Source organism: the organism of the source record quoted next, unplaced genomic scaffold, assembly GCF_019419815.1.
Source record: "Pyrus x bretschneideri cultivar Hongxiangsu unplaced genomic scaffold, Pyrus_bretschneideri_v1 Contig7, whole genome shotgun sequence".
NCBI lineage: Eukaryota > Viridiplantae > Streptophyta > Magnoliopsida > Rosales > Rosaceae > Pyrus > Pyrus x bretschneideri.
Window position 1 is genome coordinate 3,235,131 of NW_025999809.1, and position 14,852 is coordinate 3,249,982.

Consider the following 14,852-nt stretch of genomic DNA (forward strand, 5'->3'; position numbering starts at 1 on the left):
TTTCTTTTCCTTAAGTTGCTTTTTACCTTTTAGACTTTTAGTGCCTGGGGAAAAGCATAGTCATTAAGCACTGGGAAATTCTTTAGACCAGTAAAGATGTCGAAAAATAGAAATACTACCGTTGAAGCCCGGGTGAACTCAAATGCCATCTCTGTGGAATAATAATGAACACGTGTGCACAAGAATGGGGTGGCAATTAAGGTACATTAGGCTATTAAGTTACTAATGATTTGATGCTGCATACATGGTGCATTCGCATATGAATGCAGGGAACTATATATAATATGAGAGAGATACTAACTTATTACACTAATCTTTGGGTATTAATGTCATATTCAATGAACCGGAAAATTGAGCTCAAATGTTATATTTGCCTGGTTTGAATATAACAGTTTTCATCTAGAATGTACTAAAAGTTATATATGAGTTTCAGTATTAGATTTAAAAGGTAAAGCTCACGCCAACAAGAAAATATGTAATTCATGCATGAAAATTAACATTTGAATTTTTATTTCCATTATAAAGTTAATGCACATGCCCAAATTGGTTAAACTCAAATTGACTCCAAATTGTTATCCTCAAATGAACTTGGTGAAATGTCTAAAACTTAAATTAACATTTGCGTATATGCTAATTGTATGCATTGGAGGAGAAAACAAGAAAACTCAAACCCATGCCACCACCCCTTTTGGACCAAATATAATATACAAGAATTTAGGTTTTCCAATTTTTTTTTTTAGAATAAGAATGTAGGTATAAATGCGTAGTTTTTTCTGGCACATCAGATGAATAATTTTTTATTTACTATGAATAAATAAGCTTCAAAGTGGTTTAGATATGAAATTAACAAATGAAGAACTGACAGATGAAGTCAAAACTTTTAGTACTACTCGACATGGAATGATACTAGTTAGGTTGATGGCTGGTAATTGCTTCATGTTGGCTTCATGCATCAATATGCACATCGCCTTCAAGTAGTGAAGAAGCACGCAAATGATTGCCTCTAAACGCGCAGGGCCAGATTGTAGGCTCCTACAGTCATGTGAACTATACAAATAAAATAAAAAATCCATATCATAAAAGCACTTTATAATTTGCTTTTCTTGGGAAGACTTTTTGTTAGGATCTTTAAATCGATCTCAATGTGACATAATATTCCACTATATCTGATATTTTCTCATCTACAGTAAGTCCATATCAGCAAATAATATAATATTTGTTTAAACACACCTTTTAATGATAAAATGTTCCTTTAGTATTTAAAATGATAAGATTGAAGCTGATTGTCGTTTAGTTTAGCTACACTTTAGCTTCCAATAGCATTAGTTTAATTCCCTTGATATTGCTACGTGATGTATATACACTCAGTTCTACAATTTGATGATATTCTTCTTTACTAGAAAGTGAGAGGTCTTAGATTTGTATCTCATGGATGACAAATTTGATACCAAATTAGGCTGCCCAATGTATGACTTAACCGAACTCTCCCTCTTCTTAGTGTAAAAATATCGATGTACTCAAACATAAAATAAAAAATAAAAAAGTAACTAAAACCCCCAAATTTTTTAGTGCCATCCCTAATTAGTCTCAATCTTTTTAAACATTCTAAACAAATATCCAACTTATTGAAAGTGTCACACAGGTTGAGCTCATGTTAAAAATATGTTAAATTAACTTGAGTTACCTCCAAAATCAATAGGAGATCATGGAATCATAGCCTCTATCAACTAACGGTGACCACCACCTCCATCAGGTCATCGCCTCCAAACCTAACACAAAACCACCAACTCCACCCTAGAAGAAGCCATGGAGGTTGTTGAAATAGTATAATCTGCCATGATGCGGTCATCACCATCTTCACCATCCATAAAGAAGAATTGGAAGTTTTACGAGTCATGAATTGGCGAATGAGGAAATCACATGTAGAAACAAGCTTCTTGAAACCCTATTTGAATTTAACCCTCTTTTTTGTTAAGAGATTACTCTCTTGATGCAATTTCAATTTGGGTCCATGTTTGAGTTAATTAAGTACCCGTTTAATTATTGGATTTCATATTATATAATTTATATTTGAAATTTAGATTTTGAAGCAATTAATATTAATGTTGACCATGTAACTTTTGAATATAATTTGTCAAAAAAATTAAACTGGGACTTTAGACATTTTCAATTGGTTGGATACTTATTTAAAAGGGTTAAAAAATGTTGAAACCAATTTAAAGTAACACTAAAGGGTTGAAGGTTTTAGTTACTTCACCCAAATAAAAATGATAAGTAATTTCGATCAATTTACAGTGACCCACTTGATAATAGTTGAGCCAACCCAAAGTTAATTTGTCTGTATATATTGATTTAGTTTAACAATGACCCCAGTTAGTGCTGTATGCATATTCCCTCGTTTTTCCTTTTAAAATATATTTGATGTCGGCTTCAGCTCAAGAACACAGGCAGTGGCACGCCAGCAAAATAACCCTTAATTAAAAAAACATCATCACCTTAATATTGCTCCAGATTTTTATTTTTTAAATACCTTTTCAAGAACGTTAGGCCAAGAATGCAAGACGGGAAGAAGGGCATAAAATGTAAACGCATATTAAACAAAGGGTATATATGTGTAGAGATCCATACAAATCGATCAATTAAATTGGATCCCAAGATGTACCCTTCCAATTTCCATTGTTTCAGCAAACGTGCAGCCCCCCATTGGTTTCCCAAATTCGGCAGATACAACGCACTTCCTTCAGTAATAATAATAGTAACAATAACTATAATATGATTGAATTGCATGAAATAATGCAGTATCTTCGAAGTGTCGGTGTTGCACAGTCCATTTTCCACACACCACACACTAGTGGTTTGCTTTTGTATGCATTCCGTGCGCAAGGTGCTACTCTGTAATCTGTATAATCTTGTGCCTGCGCATGCCATATGTAACATGTCGCATCAAATTTTGAATAAAGAGATCGTGAATAATGTTAGTTAAATTTTCGAATGGCTATTCTTAACATTGGGAATTACTTTTATGCATTTTGTGCGCAAGGTACCACTCTGCAACCTGTATTAGGCCTGGCAAACGGGTTGTGTCTATCGTGTTTGTGTTGTTTTTGTGTAACACTTGTTATCTTAACGGATCGCGTCGTGTCACACCCGTTATTTTAACAGGTTCTTAACAGGGGTAAAGTGACCTGATCCGTTATGACCCGTTAAGAAAAATATATTTTTTTCTTAAATTTGCACATACCACACATTGCCACATAAATATTACTTCAAAACATTAAAATACATTTGTCGTTTAAGTACTACATTTACACTCGAAAATAAGAGCCTACTAAACAAACATTCATACACTACTAGTCTATTGCAAAATATTAAATGTGCAAGGATATGCAAAATGAAAGAGTTTTTGTTTTCAAGGTTGTGAAGCCTTTCTCAAAAGTTTAAACCTTGCTAATGGAACTCAAAGCTTGAATGTTATTCCTTTTTACAAAATCCTCAATTTTCATCGATCATCATGACATAAGATTTTGTGGTATCCACTAGTGTGAATATTTTAAATTGAAGATAGAATTCATTCATTGTATTCATATAGGGTCAAAGAGTGTAACTGTAAAAAAATCATCAAAATCGGAGTTAAAATAACCATTAAATTGTGATTTTTCATTGATAATCGTCGAAAAGTTTTGTCCCATTACTTGATATCTGAATCTTTTTTTTTTTTTTTTTTTTTTTTTTGCGATTTTTGGTGTATGCGATCTTAAAGCATATACAAACAAGTTTGACGGTTGGATTGTTGAAATTAGTTTTGTAAAATGTGTATCCCATCAAAACGATAGATTCACTAACACTTAGAGTTTATTTATACTTCATTAAGTATAATATAAGATTTTGTGGTATCCACTAGTGTAAATATTTTACATTGAAGATCGAATTCATTCATTGTATTCATATAGGGTCAAGGAGTGTAGCTGTAAAAAATCATCAAAATCGGAGTTAAAATAACTGTTAAATCATGATTTTTCGTTAATAACCGTCGAAAAGTTTTGTCCAATTACTTGATCTCTGAATGTTTGTTTTTTGCAATTTTTGGCGTATGGGATCTCGAAGTATATACAAATATGTTTGACGGCTGGATCATTGAAACTAGTTTCGTATAATGCGTATCCCATCAAAACAATAGATTCACTAACACTTAAGAGTTTATTCATACTTTCATTAAGTATAACATAAGATTTTGTGGTATCCACTAGTGTAAATATTTTAAATTGAAGATCAAGTTCATTCATTGTATTCATATAAGGTCAAGGAGTGTAGCTGTAAAAAATCATCAAAATCAGAGTTAAAATAATCGTTAAATCGTGAATTTTTGTTGATAACTATCGAAAAGTTTTGTCTTGTTACTTGATCTCTGAATGTTTGTTTTTTGCAATTTTTAGTGTATGCGATCTCAAAACATATACAAACAAGCTTGATGGTTGGATCGTTGAAATTAGTTTCGTAGAATGCGTATCCCATCAAAACGATAGATTCATTAACACTTAAGAATTTATTCATACTTTCATTAAGTATAACATAAGATTTTATGGTATCCACTAGTGTAAATATTTTAAATTGAAGATAGAGTTTATTCATTGTATTCATACAGGGTCAAGGAGTGTAGCTGGAAAAAACCATCAAAATCGAAATTAAAATAACCGCTAAATCGTGATTTTTCGTTGATAACTGTCGAAAAGTTTTGTCCCATTACTTGATCTCTGAATGTTTGTTTTTTGCAATTTTTGGCGTATGCGATATCAAAGTATATACAAACATGTTTGACTATTGGATCGTTGAAACTAGTTTCGTAGAATGCGAATCCTATCAAAAGAATAGATTCACTAACACTTAAGAGTTTATTCATATTTTCATTAAGTATAACATAAGATTTTGTGGTATCCACTAGTGTAACTATTTTAAATTGAAGATCAAGTTCATTCATGGTATTCATATAGGTTCAAGAAGTGTAGCTGTAAAAAATCGTCAAAATCGGAGTTAAAATAACCGTTAAATTATAAATTTTCATTGATAACCGTCTAAAAGTTTTGTCCCGTTACTTGATCTCTGAATGTTTGTTTTTGCGATTTTTTGCTGATGCAATCTTGAAGGATATGCAAACAAATTTGACGATTGGATCGTTGAAGTTAGTTTTGTAGAATTCGTATCCCATCAAATTCAATGGTATATATATATATATATATATATATATATATATATATATATATTAAGTAGATTTAAATTTATTTATTTTGTACGTATAACACTTAAGAAATTGAATGGTATGTATATTTAAATCGATCCAATGGTCACCAATTGTTAATATTTAATTTAATATATATATATATATAATTATTATAGTTTTTAGGGGTATAAAATTGTTAAATTAATATATATAATTATTATCGTATTTTTTTAGGGTTATAAAATTATAAAATTAATATTTTGCTTGTCGTGTATCGTGTATCGTGTTACCCACGTGTATACCCGAACCAACCCGTTATCTTAACAAGTACTTATCGGGTTATCCGATAATGACCCGATTCGTTATTGTGTCGACCGAACACCTATTAATTTCATGTCGTGTCACGTTGGATTATCAGGTTGTGTCAGGAATTGCCAACCGTAATCTGTATAATCTTGTGCCCGCTTATGCCACATATAACATATCACATGACCTTTGGCTTCCTCTTGGTTGAGAATGAGATGATATAATAATGACCTCGGATGAGATTTACATTAAATATTGAATAAAAAGATCGTGAATGGTGTCAGTTGAATTTCGAACGACTATTCTCAACATTGTCAATTAGTTTTATAGTGAAATCTAAATTTTCTTCACATTTTATGCATGTTATCTTATGCTTACATAGTTTGGAAATCTAACACTTTTTCCACTAAGAGTTTGAAACACATGCAGAGGGATTTGTAATTGACTCATTGCAAGTAGTCATTTTCAAATCTCTTTCACATGTCTTTTGTAATGCTGATATTTCTATTTCTTTATTGCTATTCTTAAACCGCTTGAAATCTGAAAGTCCATCACCGAAACATACCCTAATCATGTAGAGGTTATAACTGTAGTTGTTTGTTTAGTTCAGGGATTAGAGATATGAGAATGTGTGTACAATTTAGGTTTTAAACCCTACCGACTTGTTTATTACTTGGCAGATAATAGACATGAAAAAGGGTTAGAGATATCTGAGTTGCATGTGTTTTACATTTTTACTTTAGGCGAGTTTTCGTTGTCTCGTTATATGATATGTATAAGCAAGTTGGTGATCTTACGAAGTGTAAATTTTGTCCTTTTGAGGTTGATGTGGTAAATTCCACACCAATATATCAAAAGTGAGCTAATTGAATTTGTGAATCCACTGTGAATGATGCTTTGAGATCATGAGAAAATTGGAGCTGTGATGTCTTTCTTTGCAATTTTCATATAGAAAATATAGCGCTTTTTATCCCAAATTTAGTTGCTTCAGAACATTCATATCTCATGAATTTGCAGCATTTGATACATTAGTTAATATGAATGTTCTTCCTCATTCAACTCTTTCAAAGTCTTTTTTGTTTTTATTCAAGTAACTTTTCTTGAGAAGAATAACTTATATGTCATGATACACTGTTAGGAGACACTTTATACTAATAATACAACGATGCGTAAAAAAAAAAAACACGTATATTTGTATAATTGACGGAAACCCATACAAGTCATTCTCCTTAATGTTATACATTCTTTCATATCTATATAACTTTTCATCCTTCACAAATAAAATGTCATTTTCTTAACGTAAAAAGAAAAGATAAAATCACTTTTGAGACTATACTTTCTAGTAACAACGCGTTCATACACAAAGTTTGACTCTCACCGTACTCATCCTTGAATGAAGCGCTTTTTATGTTTTTTTTACTCCAGTATCTACCGAATTTTGCTTTAGTTTAAAGTTAGAGAAGTATTATTGATATTTCAAAAATCTCATGTTACGCTCTTTACAAGTGTATTTTTATTTTTTGATATAAAAAATTTAAAGTATATAATAAGATTTTTAACGTGCTAATAACAATTCGTTAAAAGTTAATATCAATTTAGATATATGATTAAAATATACATTTTCGTGATTTGGGTAATTCTACTAATTCTACTCTTTCTTCTAGGTCAAGCTATGATGGTGGTGTCGTACGAGGCTTTGTGCGATATTCCAATTACAGTCGTCGTCCATGTGTCATGGTATATTGGTATTAGTGCATGCCTGCATGGTTCCATTGCAAAAAGGGCACGACCTGACACACCGCTTTTGTTGACCTCCGCCCTAAAATCACGGGAGCCTTTATCTGCAAACCTGGTTGAATTTTCCACTCTTCTCGCAACAATTTGTCAAATAAAATAAATACTTCAATATTTCAAATGCACAAATATGTTGGACAATGACATGTTTCAAGAGCTTTTTCTGCAACATGTTGAAAGAAGGAAAAGGATAACACAAGAAAAATATACGGCCACATTTAAGAGGAATTTTAACGAAAAGTTCATAGTATTATTTATTTTAACAAAAAATTATATTTTTATATTAAAAAGTCAATCATAGTACTATTCAATTTACATTTTATTTTGTCGTTATCGTTAAAACTCAAAGTTTTCAAGTCATTTTCATTAATTTTTCTAATTTATAATCCTATGTTCATATGAATATTTGGTGTACTACATAGATATATAAAATTTAGTATAGAATGATAGAGTACATTGACACATTGATGAGATTTCCATAGTGGTTTTGCGTTTATTAGCGTATTATTCAAGGTTATGAACAAGAATACTCAAATCTATACTACAATATGACAATATATTCTAGGCATAAGCCACATTAACAAATTTGGAACTAAATTAGAAAATTGCTCCCACCAGACTTCCACGATGAAAGTTTCAGGGCCGACCCAACATAAAGTGATAATACAAGGTTCAATACGTGCCTTGACTGTAAGAAAGGGAAATTAGAGTTTAGATTCATATCTTCAAAAAAACTTCCTATTCTGATTTTGAGATATGGATTAAGACAAAATTTAGTTAAGCAAACCTAATGCAAACTTGTCAAGAAGAATCTCTCCTAAATCTTGAGAAATTCTCAAATAAGATTCACAGCCAGTGATCATTTGGACGTAATAGCATGCCAATTGGCATTGTCGCTCCTTAGTAGACCTGAGATCATTTGCCCACTCATATTGTACGCCTGTAGACAGATGCCAACAACTTCTGAGCGAGCATGTCGATTGATGTTAATAGTTTTTGAGTGAGTATGTCAACAAATGCAAACATACCAGAGTGAGCCTATCAACAAATGCCCCTAGCAACACATACAAAGACATGAGACTAGCAGCTACTCTGCCCAATGTCCATACATGCAATTCATCCAACAATTGAAAGACATTTGAAGAACATTTCAGATTTTCAAAGAGTAACACCCAATTCTTCCGTGAAGAATGTCTTGTTCATGATTAGACTTGGACACCTGCCTTTCATAATTAACAAAGTTTTGAGAGTTCTCACATCCTCCCAACTTCCCCTTCAGCTGTATCATTAACTGTGTACAGAGTATAATCCCAACATAGACCACAAAATAATTAAATTTTAACCACAACAAAACAAAACCAAAGAGTGGACAAAAACACAAAACAGTCCCATCGTTCCACTAGTGGAAGTAGTAGCAACTACCGACTGGCGAGCAAACATCTCACTAAAACAGCAGTCCAACTCCCAGTAAGAATCTTAGCTGGATGCAGCTGCCCTCACTTACCACCACCACCAACAGACCATTTCCCATTTCTATAACCGCTTTTCACCCTCAAAATACAACTTTTTCACACTCCTCCCTTTCTCTCTCCTCCCTTTCTCTCTCTAGAGTATAGACTGACAAATTTCACTCACAAAAACACCGGGGACTCTGCATCAACCCAATCTCCAAGCTCACCACAATGCCCACCTACTTCATCTTCCTCCTGCTCTTCTTATCCTCTCCACTCACTGCATCTCCAAGGCCAAACTATAGAGTCCTACACCAGCCATATCTGCCGCAGGAATCTTCTTCGCCGCCGCCCACTCACCCACCATCTCCATCCCCGCCTTCCCCTCCTCCGAACCCAACTCCCCCAAAGTATCCATTTTCCAGTTCCAATTCTCCCCCTCCCAATTCCCCATTTTTCCCATCCAACCCTTCCCCTCCGCCTCCCCCTCCCGCCCCAGCCACCGCCTTCGCCTCATTCCCCGCCAACATCTCCTCCCTCATCGTCCCCCAGCCCACCAAAAACTCCAGCTCCCACAAGCTCCTCGGCCTCACTATCGCAGCCGTGCTCTCCGCCGCCGTCGTGGTGGCCGTTGCCGCATTCTTCCTTTACCGTCGCAGACGGCACAACAGCCGCAACTTCCCCGACGAGGATGAGGATGAGAAGTCGTATCTTAGATCCGAACACAGCAACAGGCTGTTACAGGCGCCCAATCTCGGCCACTCCTACAGTGGGACCCACAAGCTCCGGACCGGCTCCTCCACCAGCTCCGAGTTCCTTTACCTGGGCACATTGGTCAATTCACGCTCACTTGAGGAGAGAGTCGACTCGGGCGGGAGTGTCGGTCGAAGCGCCGAATTAGAAACTCGGAAAGTCGACTCACCGGACCTCCAGCCGCTTCCGCCGCTTTCTCGGCAGATCTCGAGGCTGGGCCGTTGCGAGAATGCCAAACTGGGTTCGACTCAGGACCGAGACGATGAGGAAGAGGAAGAGGAAGAAGAGTTCTACTCCCCCAGAGGGTCTTCGGGCGATCGCGAGAGCTCCAACGGAAACGGATCCGGGTCCAGGAGAATGTTGACGGCGGTAGCGGGTGGCGTATTTGACCGAAGAAGCAGCGAAACCACGTCGTGTTCTTGCTCGTCTTCCGAATTGGGTTCACCGCCTCGATCACACTCTATCAGTCTCTCGCCTCCGGTGACTTTGAGTCCCAACAGAAGACCAGAAGAGCCCAAACTGCCGGAGCCCTCAGCCACGCGTTATACGACGCCGTTTCGAGACGTCAATGTACGGTCTCCGTCGTTGACTCCACTGTCTTCGCCGGAGAGAGCTGCTGACGAATACCCATCTGCATCGGACCGAAACGGAGGGTCTCCGTCGATGTCCTCGTTATCTTCGTCGCCGGAGAGAGGGTTGGAGAAGACCCCAGATGCACTGCTAAAAGTTTCGGTCGTTTCGGATCAAAGTTCGCCGATTTCTTCACCGGAGAGAGATTTCGGAAACAACCCACATGCATCATCGAAAGTTTCGGTAGTTACGGATCAAAGTTCGCTGATTTCGTCGCCGGAGAGACATTTCGGAATCAATCCAGATGCATTATCGAAAGTTTCGGTGGTTTCGGGTCAGAGTTCTCCTATTTCTTCACCGGAATTAAATTTCGGAAACAACGCAGATGGGTTAACGAAAGTTACGGCCTTTCCGGATCGGAATGATCAGTCCCCTTCCCCATTATCACATTGTTCATCGTCACCGGAGAGAGAATCAGACGGTTCTGATTCAAAAGCCAAGTCGTTTTCACCTTCTATGTCACCACTGAGAGGTTTGGAGAACTCAGCTGCCTCACCAAGAATTTCAAATGCTTCGGATCGAGCATTTATTCATTTGGATCCCAAGATGCAGTCTCTTTCATCATCTTCATCGTCTTCGTTGTCGAATTCACCGGAGAGAGCGTTTAGTGTTGGTTTAAAGCAGCCTCTTTCGGTTCCTCCGCCGCCACCGCCAATGCCTCCTTCACTGAGACTCTGGGAGACTCCAAGTCCTAGAACACCAGTTGGCCAAGTGATCTCTAGGCCTCCAGCTCTCATACCTCCTTCAAGACCTTTTGTGATTCAAAACCCGGGAAAGGTCTCTGTTTCGCCTGTGGAGTTGCCACCAAGTTCTACGCCGTTGGAGCCGATTGAGGAGACTCCGAAACCCAAGTTGAAGCCATTGCATTGGGATAAAGTTAGAGCAAGCTCCGACCGCGAAATGGTGTGGGATCAGCTTAGATCAAGCTCTTTCAAGTAAGATATTACTCATTTGCATTTACTTGCTTTACTTGTTATGGTAGACTTATAAATTATGTAGTAGGTTGGTATACTGTGTTGCTCTACTAAATTAGTGGAATTATTGGTTGGTTGCAGATTGAATGAAGAAATGATAGAGACATTGTTTGTTGTAAAAACACCGAACCCGAATCCAAAAGAAACGACCCCACGAGCGGTTCTTCCCTCACTGAACCAAGAGAACAGAGTGCTTGATCCTAAAAAGTCGCAAAATATTGCAATCTCGCTAAGGGCGCTCAATGTGACCATAGAGGAAGTTTGCGAAGCTTTATTAGAAGGTAAAATTCGTTAAATATTGGCTATATCTTCGACATTGTCTTCCTTTACCGCAAAAATTATTTAACGTTGGTGGTAATATCTTGTATGCTTTTGGTTATAACGTGAGCATGCCGTTTAGTTAAATTGAGAATTTAAATTTGGTTGGTATGGGAAATATTTGAATCCTCATGAAACCACTTTTCGTAAGTTCATAACAAGATTCCAAATATAAAGTTATTACAAGCTAATAAATTGACTGCAGCTGGAATGGTTTGTGTTAATTTTTGTGTGATAGTGAATTCATGTGTTATGAATGCAGGAAACTCGGATGCTCTTGGAACTGAACTACTTGAAAGTCTAATGAAGATGGCTCCAACCAAAGAAGAAGAACGTAAGCTGAAGGAATACAAAGACGACTCACCAGTGAAGCTTGGTCCTGCTGAGAGATTTTTGAAAGAGCTGCTTGACGTTCCATTTGCATTTAGAAGGATTGATGCAATGCTTTATGTGACTAATTTTGAGTCTGAGATCGAGTACCTTAAAAAATCGTTTGAAACTCTAGAGGTAAATCACACAAGTCCTTTCTCCTTTTAACATGTGATGTTAGATTCGTTTTTGTTTGCTTATGCTAAGACGGTAACATTAAGCTATTGTTTCCATCAAGATGGAATATACCAAGGCACATAAAACATTAATTAGTAAATCAAATGTGTTTGAATTAACATGGATATTTCTATCCATAGGGAAATGATAGTTTTCCATCAAGCATTATCTCATTGGAACTTCCTTTATTTAGGCTGCCTGTGAAGAATTGAGAAACAGCAGGATGTTCTTGAAGCTTCTGGAAGCTGTTCTAAAGACTGGAAACCGGATGAATGTTGGGACAAACCGTGGTGATGCCCATGCCTTCAAACTGGACACACTCCTCAAGCTGGTTGACGTTAAGGGGGCAGATGGGAAAACAACACTCCTGCATTTTGTCGTACAAGAAATCATAAGAACTGAAGGTGCTCGTCTCACTGGTGGCAATCAAATTTCAAACCCAACCTTGAGTGATGATGTCAAGTGCAGGAGGCTTGGCCTGCAAGTTGTTTCAGCTCTCAGTTCAGACCTCAGTAACGTGAAGAAAGCTGCTGCCATGGATTTTGATGTGCTTAGCAGTGATGTTTCCAAGCTTTCTAAAGGAATTAGCAACATTGCAGAGGTGGTGCAACTGAATGAGACAACGGTATCAGATGATAGCAGGCGGAAATTCTCAGAGTTGATGAACATGTTCATGAAATTGGCTGAAGAGGAGATAATAAGACTTCAAGCTCAAGAAAGTGTTGCACTGTCCCTGGTGAAGGAGATTACAGAGTACTTCCATGGAAACTCTGCTAGGGAAGAAGCTCACCCGTTTAGAATCTTCACGGTGGTCAGAGACTTTCTTACAGTTCTTGATCGGGTATGCAAGGAAGTTGGTATGATAAATGAGCGAACCCAAGTTAGTACCGCCCACAAATTTCCAGTTCCAGTAAATCCAATGCTACCACAAATAGTTCCGGTAAATCCAATGCTGCCACAAGTAGTTCCAGTCAATCCAATGCCACCACAAGTACTTCCTGGAATTCATGAGTTGAGGCGGTACGGTTCGTCCGATGATGAGAGCACAGCTCCGTAGTTTCTGCAGCTCATTTCAGGATGACTTTTTGGTTCGATTTAGTAAAACCGCCTGAAGGAAGCGGTTTGAACAGCTTGCAATTGCATGCCAGGTTTATTTTATATATAGCTTCAGGTTCCCCCCCCACCTCGCAAATTGTGTACTTGTAAAAATTCATGTAAGCGATTTTGCGTTCTATAGATTATATACAGAGGAGGAGATTTTATCTGGGAAGAATAAGTTGTAATTCAGACTAGATAGTTTCTGGGAAGATCAATCATGCAGCTTGTTCTTGACTGTAGACAGTTTATGTAAATGTTCTGAATTGTATCAAGCCACTAATTTATTCTCTACAACTCTTTTACAGTTATTTATCAGTTTGCCCCTGAACTTGTATTAAGTTGCCAATTTCTCCTTGAACTTAAATTTTAACCGATTACTTTGCTGAATTTTTATAATTAGTCAATTTCTTCTTGAACTTTAGTTTTAATCGATTACCCCTAAAATTTATAAATATCCAATTCCCCCATTAGATTTAAAAAATTTCACTCTTTTTGCCTCCATACAGTTCAAAATGGATGAAAATTTAGATGAAAACTTTTAAAATGATAAAATCTAGCATCATTGAGGAAATTGGTTATTTATAAAATTTCAGAGATGTCTTTGGTTAAAATTAAAGTTCAAGAGAAAAATTAACCAATTGTAAAAGTTGAGGAGGTAATCGATTAAAATTAATGTTCAGTGAAAAAATTGACAGCTTTGGATAAATTAAAATAACAAATCGACAAATATGCGCACTCTTTTATCTCCAATTATTCTTTATAATTTATTCCTAGCACAAGTTGTGTTTGATTCTTAGTCAACTTGATTTTCAAATACAATAATTTTTTGTAATTTTTTATCCTTTGTTACTATTTTTTTTTTTGCCAACAGGATCCTCTTTGGATTCTTTTGATGAGAATTTTGGGGATTCGTGAATCGTATTCGTTCATCATATGTTGTGCGGTCGGTTTTTGTCATGTACCGTTATGTTTATTTTTAAATAAGAATATTTAAAATGATTTTTGACTATACGATGTACGATGAACGGACACGATTCACTAATTCCTGTGATCTTCACAAAGAGGATCCGGGCTCTATTTTTTTGTCCACATGAAGCAAAGAATGGGATCCTTAAGGGGATGTACTTAGGTGAGACTAGATGATATTCAAATATAGAAAGCTCGTTTTGGCCTGGCTCATCCTAGAAATTTTTCATGTAAATATTTTCGGGTTATTGCAACTAAAGACACCACTTCAAGTATGCTATTACAACGTTTTAAAGACAAGGAAGACACTGAAAACTTTAAAGGGGGTAAAATATACTTTGCCCTAATTACTTATTGAAACATAAGGTCCTCTCCTCTGGAATAGGATCCTATAATCCTATTTGTGGGGATTCAAATGATCAATCAATCGTGTTTGTTTATCATATATCATGCAGTTAAAAATTATTTTAAAATTTTTATTAAAAATTAAATATAAACAGTACATGACGAAGATTAATCGCACTATATACGATGAACAAACACGATTGATTGATCATTCGGATTCCCACAAAGAGGATCCGGAAAGGATCCTTGTCCCTCCCCTCTTGGTGTAAAATCAATGAAGAGGTCGTTTTCAACTAAGGGCTACTTCACATGTATCCATCACGCTCATGCATCTGTGAAGGAAACAGATTCTGCTGCTTACTGAAAAAATGAAAAAATGAAGGAAAAATGACTAGTTTTTTAGGGAAAGTGACCTTTGGGGTCCTGCCGCTGCCTCTGTTGAAATATAAGGATAAA

At 36.3% G+C, this 14,852-nt stretch overlaps 1 protein-coding gene across 1 annotated transcript; it reads left to right on the forward strand.

The window, feature by feature from the left end:
* Positions 1–8,750: 8,750 nt before the first annotated feature.
* On the forward strand, positions 8,751–13,393 carry LOC103949617 (formin-like protein 1). Its single transcript, XM_048573759.1, has 4 exons — positions 8,751–11,084; positions 11,205–11,404; positions 11,704–11,948; positions 12,181–13,393. Exons 1-4 carry the CDS (start codon positions 8,998–9,000, stop codon positions 13,042–13,044), a joined length of 3,396 nt encoding a protein of 1,131 aa, XP_048429716.1. The 5' UTR covers positions 8,751–8,997; the 3' UTR covers positions 13,045–13,393.
* The last annotated feature ends 1,459 nt before the right edge of the window (positions 13,394–14,852 follow it).